General features: G+C 38.2%; 1 protein-coding gene across 1 annotated transcript; it reads right to left on the bottom strand.

The window, feature by feature from the left end:
- Positions 1-7,623: 7,623 nt before the first annotated feature.
- LOC146929072 (uncharacterized) lies at positions 7,624-8,343 on the bottom strand. Its single transcript, XM_085707206.1, has one exon. It carries the CDS (start codon positions 8,341-8,343, stop codon positions 7,624-7,626), a length of 720 nt encoding a protein of 239 aa, XP_085563332.1.
- Between the last annotated feature and the right edge of the window lie 908 nt (positions 8,344-9,251).

Raw genomic sequence — 9,251 nt, 5'->3', positions numbered from 1 at the left:
TTGATTCTTCTTGTCTAAAGAATGATCTTGTTCTTCTTGGACTATATTTGTTTCCAATGATTAGCTCCTCAGGGTGTGAAGACTTGTGCTTGAAAGTGTTTCTGGGAGGATCTTCTTGATGTGAGCCATCTTGTGCTTCATCAGAAGCAGTTTCATCTTGCACTTCTGATGTGGGTTCAGCTTCTGGACTTTCTTCAGATTCAGCTATCTGATCAGGTTCTGGAGTAGCTTCAGGAACCTGTATCTCTGCAACACTTTCACCTTGCTTTGAAGTTTTATCTTCAAGCTCTTTGTCATCAAATTTAACGTGCATAGATTCTTCAACACATAGTGTTTCTGAATTATACACTCTGTATGCCTTTGACCTTTCAGAGTAACCTAAGAAGATTCCTCTTTGGGCCTTGGCATCAAATTTCTTTAGGTAAAGCTTGTTATTTAGAATGTAACATGTACATCCAAATTGATGAAAGTAAGAGATATTGGGTTTTCTTCCTTTAAAGAGTTCATATGCTGTTTTCTCCAAAATAAGTCTAATATAGATCCTGTTTTGAACATAACATGCTGTATTCACTGCTTCTGCCCAAAAATGTTTAGCCAAATTGTTTTCATGGATCATGGTTGTGGCCATTTCTTGTAAAGTTCTATTCTTTCTCTCTACAACCCCATTTTGTTGTGGAGTTCTAGGAGAAGAGAATTCATGGATAATTCCATGTTTTTCACAAAAAGCTTCAAATGACTCATTTTCAAATTCTCCACCATGATCACTTCTGATTTTCAAAATCTTTGACTCTTTTTCAGTTTGAATTTGTGTGCAGAAATTACTGAATACCTCATATGCATGATCCTTACTTTTCAGGAATTTCACCCAAGTCCATCTGCTGTAATCATCAACAATGACTAATCCATATTTACTTCCATACAAGGATGCAGTACTCACTGGTCCAAATAAATCAATATGGAGTAGTTCTAAGGGTCTTGAGGTTGAAACAATGTCTTTGGTTTTAAAAGATGATTTCACAATTTTTCCTCTCTGACATGCACCACAGAGTGCATCTGAATGATAGTCAATGTCTGGTAGCCCTTTGACAAGTTGTAACTTACTAAGCTTAGAGATTAACCTCCAGTTAGCATGTCCCAACCTTCTGTGCCACATCCATTTTTTATCATTCACTGATAGAAGGCAAATCACCTTCTGATCAGCCAGTTCAGAAAAATTGATTTTATAGACATTATCAACTCTCTTTCCCTTGAACACAATGGATTTGTCTTCCTTGTTGATTATTGTACAGTTGGTTTTCTCAAAAAGCACATCATAACCTTTATCACAAAATTGACTAATGCTCAAAAGGTTATGTTCAAGACCATCTACCAACCATACATTATTAATTGAGGTAGAGGAATTATCAATAGTTCTTGTACCTATGATCTTGCCAGATTGGTTGCCTCCAAATTTCACACTTCCTCCTTCTTTCATTGTTAAGCTGAGGAAGCTGGACTTCTCTCCTGTCATGTGTCTTGAGCAACCGCTGTCTAGGTACCATGATCTTTGCTTTGGTGCTGCTCTTAGACATACCTGCATCATTGACATTTTCAGATTTAGGTACCCATTGTCCTATGGGTCCTGAAAGGTTAGTGCTTAGGGCTTTACTCTTCACTCCTTGTACCTTGTGTTGTGAGTTGTGTTGCTTCTGATTAACCATTACCTTTGGTTTTGGTACTTCAGAAGCAGTAACTGTCTTCCTCTGAAACTTAGACTTCAGAACCTCAGATTTTGGTTTCACCAGACTCTGAGGTACATGTTCTAATCTTTTCAGGATCCTGATCTTTGAAGTCTTGGAATCAGATTTGATCATAGCCTTTGGCTTAGAGTTCTTTGGCTTTGAAGTAATCTTAGCCTTAGAACTAGAAGCTTCAGGTTCATATTGAACAACAGTTTCCAACTCAGCACCTTCAGGTACAAAAACTATTTTCAGACCTTCCTTGATGCATTCACAACATGCTTTGAGACTGATTTCATTTGGTTTCCCTCCTGAAAAACCAATCCCTTTGCCATTGTTTCTGTAAATGCTATAAATCATAGAAGCCACTCTGCTTCTGTCAATGCCAGATATGATAAAATCTTCAAGAGCAATTTCATGGTTGCTTAAAGGTTTCTCATTACACTTTTCTTGTAGCTTCTGACATAAGAACCTGAGCTTGTCTTCATATGTTTTACAAATGAAGTCAAAGCCCCTAAGTCCTTCTTCAGAAGCTTTCAGATCCAATAGAGTTGATTTTTGTTGTTTCATTAAATCAACATATTTTTCTTTTAAATCCTTCAACTCATTGGTTCTTACTTCAAAATGTGTAAGAAGTTCTTTAAGTGACTCAACAAGTTCATTTCTGGGAATTTTGGAATATACCTCGTTTTCATCTTCTGAGTCTGAATCTGATCCAGCTTCTGAAGTTCCTGTTGCTACCAACCCAATAGCTATCTTTGCATCTTCATCAGCTTCCTCTTTATCAGATCTAGATTCACTTCCCAAATCATCCCAGGTTGCCATTAAACTCTGCTTGATCTACTTCTTGAATTTGCTTGGTTTGAATGTAGACCTCTTTGACTTGTCCTTTGACTTGTACAAGCATGAGAGCTTTAGCTTCTTTGACCTTCTTGCTGCCTTCGTAGTTTGAACAGAGTGAAGCAAACATAGCTTTAGCAGTGGATTTGTCACTCATCTTCATGTACTCTGCTTTGGGTATAGCAGTGACAAGAGCTCCTCTGATAATATGATGCTTCTTGTAGAGTTTCTTCAACTCAGGAATATGTTTCTTTCTATCCACAGCAGCTCCTTCTTCATCAAGGACTAAATCACCAACACCATCTTCCAGAATATCCCATAGTTCTTCATCGAGGCTCATGATATAACTGTAAAAGTTGGTTTTCCACCATGAAAATTCTTCAGCATCTCCATTGAATTTTGGAATCTTTCCAATACTGGATTTCTTACTATCACTATAATCATGTGAGACATTTTTATAGCTAGTATCACCAGATCCAGTAGGAGGAGGAGTAGACATGTTTTTCTCAGATCTTTGATTGTTGCACGGTTAAGTGTTACACAACAGACCAGGGCTCTAGATACCAATTGAAGGTGAGAAAAACACAAGAAGGGGGGTTGAATTGTGTTTTTGGAAAATTCTTCGTTTCTCCTAAAAAAACTGAACACACTGGTCAGAGGCTAAGTGAAACAGCTTCTGAAGTGGTTATCAGAATCTAAATGCAGCAGAATAAAACAGAGAGAGAAGAAGAACGACACAAAGCAATTATACTGGTTCCTTCCACAAACCGGAAGTAGTCCAGTCCCCCTTGCACTTCCAAGGAGATTTCACTAAGAGTAATATCTGATTACAATTGCTCAAGCACACAAGCAAGAGACTTCCTTTGCTCAAGCACACAAGCAAGAGACTTCCTTTGCTCAAGAACACAATCAAGAGACTTCCCTGCTCAAGCACAACTGCAAGAGACTTCTAGCTAAACAAAATTACACAGAAAATTGTTTAGGGTTGAACACTTGATATACAATCAGAGGTGCTCACAATACAAATCAGATACAGACTCAATTGACTTAAGAATTTCTAAGATATGACTTTGAGACACAGAAATTCTAAGTGAATGCAGAACAATTTCAGCAGAGGTTTGGCACTTGTAAAAATGTTGTGAGTCTTTCGTTCAGCATTGCCAATTCTCTAAGTCTTCACTCCTTTATATAGAGGTGTGAAAGAGACGTTGTGAAATTGCCAGCACATCAAAGAGTCGTTGTTGAAGCTTGATCTTTCACCAATGATCTTTTGCCTGATTTGGTTGTTGTCCTATGAAGAACCAATTTGAAATCCATTCCTTATCCAAAGGAACATCTATGCAGGCGAAGCTGTATTCTGGAGCTGTTTTCTTGTCTTGTAGCGTGGACACAAAACAGAGTAGTGGAGAAGGTGGTTGTACAGTTCGTATAAAGTACAATGTCAATGTTTTCGTCCAAAATTGCAAGCACATGGCTTCAAACACCTTTGAAATGACCGTTGCAAAAATCCACTAATCTTTTGTTGTGTTTTCGAATCCAATAGACAGCTTTTGCAGTGATGATTCTTCAATCCTTGAATCTTTTGTAAATCCAGATGATCTTCAGCTTCTGGTGAAATGACTTCTGATGAGGCAGCTTCTGATAACGCAGCTTCTGATGATGCAGCTTCTGATAACGCAGCTTCTAATGATGTGGCTTCTGGACACTTTGTCTTCAGGAGCACTATTCTTCAGGAGCACTATACTGACTTCAGGAGCGCTTTTTCTCTTCAGGAGCGAGTTGCCTTCAGAAGCACTAAGCTTCATTTTTGTTGATTCCTTTTGCTCTTCATTTGCTCATTCAGAACCAATAAATGATGTAACTTTTTAATTAAGGTCCTGTACACTTGAACAAATATTAGCTAGTCCAATTTACAATTTTTAATACCTTGTTATCATCAAAACTCTTTAAGGTTCATTGTTAAACACATTTTGTTCCAACATAACAGACATATTAAATCTTTAATCAAGTCATCGACAAGAGTTCATCATTTATCAACATCCATCAAATGAAAATATTACTCCCCTCATTACTCATCTAGCATGCTTAACTTAACGAGTACAATTCATCATTTCAAAGTTATAAGCAAGCAATCATCATTATCAAAGAATCACCACATCATATATACATATATACGTATATAATTCTCATCTTATCGTTATTATCAAATAGGTTCACCAAGTGTATAAGCACTACAAGTAAAACATGCAATTAAAGCATAGTTCATTCATTTACAACCATCAACAAACTCCACCAATGTACATATACACCAATCCACACAATCACACATTCACCAAATTCCACCAATGCATAATTCACTAAGTCACATATTCAATTATGACACGACTCATCAACAAATCAAATGCATGCAATGTTCTAGACACTTCTAGATGCATGCGGTACCAAATCACCTCAAGGTCGTCACCTTCGATGCAACAAAAACATCGTATGTAAGAGTACACCTCCTCTTACAATTCACCTCAATTGGATATAAAATCCGCCACCATCAGTGATGAATGCATGAACATATGACTCGACTCAATGCATATGTTCACACAAACAATAATCACCTCACCATCACCATCATTTTGCATACATGCATTCACCAACAAGATCACCATCAATATTAGCATGTATGAATTCACCACCAACAATCAACATTTAACATGTTCAACAAACAACATAACATAAACATGTTCATCACCATTCAATTAGTATATATGCATCGACAACAATTCACCACCACTTGACATATATACAATCACCAACAACATCAACATATAGTTGTCACATATATACATCATCAATCATCTCCACATAAGTTATATCAACTATCCATAAAGGATTCATAAAGCAATCGGCTCTTAAAACATTTTCAACAAAGTTCGTCTCTCAAAATCACAACATTAGAAATAATTGAGCTTTTAAGCCAAAACCAAGTAAACAAGTTCCAACGCCTCAACTAAGCATACCTCTAGGCCACATATGAGTGCAGTAGAGGATACCTTGGTGTTTCACCGGCAAAACACGGTCGTGTCACCTCACCAGTACAGCAAAATGTATTTTTACGTTTTCGTGCATAAAATCTTGTTTTCGAATCCGATTTCTGTTCCATTTTCGTCATTGCATTCCTAACACTTAGACCATACAAACCACACTTGAAAACGTGACATTTAAACATTAAAACAACTTAATCAAACTCATCCCAAAGTGACTTATTTTGCAAAAGCTCTTAAAATAACTTTTACTCAAAAACCCATTTTCTTCCCAAAATGATTTCTCTCCAAAACCAAGTGATTAAAACAGAAAATCATACCATCCTAACCATTCTAACAATCTTCTTAACTCATTCAACATCATCAAAATCAAACTTCTTCATTATGAACCCATTTTTTTATGAAAACCTCAAGAACAACACAAATTCATAACAACATCAAAGATTATGATTATCCAAGGTTTCTAACATCAACAACAACACCTCACAACATCAACAACAACAACCAATCATGAATTCATCACAATTTATCAACAACAACATCTCATATCATCAATTTTTGGGCAAAACACAAAGCATACATATGTACATGATTTAAGCTTGCAATTTCATCATCAACAACTCAATTAACATTCAATTTACATACCCAAACATTGCATCACAACATAAGCACGAATTTACCAATTAATTCCACAATAATCAATTATTCAAATAAGCACTTAAGTAAAGAATTAGGGTAGAAGCTACAACTAAGGGATTGTGATTAAAGACTAACCCCCTAACCTTAATTCTTCACAACCACCAACTAAGGTTTCACTTTAGCTCCCAAAAGCTTGAATCTGTACCTCCCTCTAGCTCTCTCTAGCTTTCCTTCTTCAAACCCTTTTCTTCTCTTGTTCTTTCTCTCTCTGCCTCTTCTCTCTAATGAAAATGAAAATGTTGGTAAAACCCTATTTTCTCTACCAACTAGAGTTTATATAGGTCTCACCTAATTGGGCTCAACTCACAATGCCTTAATGGGCCTAACCCATTTCTATTCTAACCGAAAACGTTACTACTCACTTAACGGTAAAACGGAAATAACAACGGTCAACTACCGGTAATAAAATAAATTACTACAACTCCCTAGCACTTAGTAAAATAATACTAGCTCTCACTAAGCACTAAAAATAATCTTCAACAACATTACAGAATTACCCCTACTCTCAAAATGACCATAATGCCCCTAAGTCAAAAATGACTAAAATACCCTCCTAACACCGAATTCTACAATTCCCGACTAAAAATACACAAAGGAAAATAATCACATAAGAGCACATAAAACACACATAAATAAATAATAAAATAAATCTAGCGAAAAATTGGGCTGTTACAGGTCGGCTCTAAAACCTGTTGGCAACTTTCCGGGCATCGGAGGGGCGGCCTGGTCTCGACATAATTCCCTTTGAGCAAAGATGGGAGCAACTCAGCATACTTCATGGGAATCGGATCAAATCGTGTCCTTGGAGCCTGTTGTCGAGGCTGTTGTTGCTGATACGGTTGTTGAGGCTGATAAAGTGGTTGTTGAATGGCATTGGTAGCGGGTGTAATAGCAGCCACGTGTTGATGATCCAGACGTTTTTGTTGAGGTCTCCCCTAGGCCAACATGCTCACTTCTTGTTCGTTCTTTCTCGGAAAATTGTTCCCAAATTTATTAGAACTACTGGCAGGTACACTTTCCATAACTAATCATCCTTCTCGGACTCCTTCTTCCAACTGTACACCCATACCAACCATCTCTGCAAAGTTCTTGGGAGCACTTCCGACCATCTTCTTGTAGTAGATATGATTGAGAGTCTTTAAGAAAAGTTTGGTCATCTCCATCTCTTCTATGCACAGGCTTACCTGGGCAGCGAAATTTCTCCACCGCTGAGCATATTCCTTGAATGTTTCTTTGTCTCCCTGAGTCATAGCCTGAAGATCGCTTCGGTCTGGGGCCATATCCACATTATGAAAAATCACGGAAAGTTCGAATCATTGTTTTGTCAAGATTCATGTACCACTTTGCGGTAGGGCTAACCAAACTCTCTTGAAAGTAATAAATAAGGACGGATCATCCTTGGCATAGGCAGACATCTTTCTCACATACATTGTTAGATGTTCCTCAGGACAGGAGTTCCCCTTATACTTCTCGAAATCTGGTACCTTGAACTTGTGGGGTATCTGGACGTTTGGCACCAAACAGAGATCGTAAGCAGTTTTCCCAAACCCTTTCTTCCCACGGAGAGCTCTCATTTCTCGCTGCATCTCATCATACTTCTCTTGTAGGTCATCAACCCTGTCATATGCCCCCACACCCCCAGAATGGGAGATGGGTTCCTCTTCTTGTGGGATAGTATGAACATCAGGTGCTGAGTAGGTCACGACAGCTGGAGGAAACGTCACAACTTGCTGAGGAACATGAGTTGCACGTTGATAAGTAGGCATCCGAGCTTCACAAGCAATGGGACGAAGTATTTCTCCAGCAGTAAGAGGCGGGAACCAAGGCACGAAACGTTGTGGTGTAGAGTACCCCTGAATATCGGCACAAAACGTCCATTCAGGGCCAGTAGAAATAGTTTTGGCTAGAGTCCTAATAGGAGGAGGAGGAGGAGGTGCTTGTGCTTGAGAAACCATCAGTGTCTTCATCAAATCATTCATATCGTCCATCTTAGTCTGCATGGCTGCCATTTCCTTCCGGAGCAATTGATTTTCTTGCTCGAGAAAATCCATCTTCTCTTTATGATTGCTCGAGTGTTGTACATGCGAGTTGGACGAGGACGCCATGACTCTTTTGAGATAGGTTGACCTTTTATGGAAAAGAAAATTTGTGTGAGACTTTGGATTTGAGACCATGAAGTGCAAAGTGATGCATGATGTTATGCAAAAATAGACACATTTTTTATTTATCGAAGGACTTGTCACGGTAATTGTAAACATCATAAGGAACATTTGATAATTTGAGATATTACAAACAGTTCTCTTAAGAAAAAGCAAAACCAAAGACAAAGTCCTCAACAAATCTAAGGTCTAGTTTAATTGTGTTCCCTGGTGTCCCTCCTTATAAGGTCCACTCCTCTGATGTTTAGAAGGACTTATCTAGGTCTTTCGATGTTTAATGAGAAAAGTGTTTATGAATGTATGCATGTATGTATGAGTATGCAAGGAAAACATGATGAGGTTTAAGGTATACAATGTTGGAGCATAGGGATAACAACGCCATTTGGTTAGGACTAAGGTTTTCATTTGCACTTGTAACAAGGGTTCTACCAAGTTCCCAAAGTTTTCAACCACTTCCGAATATTTGTTAGGTGACGAGAGTACTCTCGTTCCAACAATATTCGTAGGATAGTCTCGTTTGGGTGTAGTATCGCGTGTCAACCAATACGAGAGTACTCTCGACTAGCCACCGCACTACGTCCTAAAAGGCCAAGATGAGTTAAAGGTGACTAAAGGTTCTCAACTTTGACGGTCACTTGAAAGTAACATGCCATACGCGAGTACCCACGACGACAAAAGTATACGTCCAAGATCCCTCCATTGAGTGGGTTATCACATGTACCAATACCGAAGAGTACTCTTGGCATGGAAACTATGATTATAATCGGTCCTATCTTAATTTCCCACAAGTCCGGGTGTAG

This window comes from Medicago sativa, chromosome 4, assembly GCF_051527215.1.
Source record: "Medicago sativa cultivar Bolivia chromosome 4, Bolivia_mono, whole genome shotgun sequence".
NCBI lineage: Eukaryota > Viridiplantae > Streptophyta > Magnoliopsida > Fabales > Fabaceae > Medicago > Medicago sativa.
This window is presented reverse-complemented; position numbering and strand designations above follow the sequence as displayed.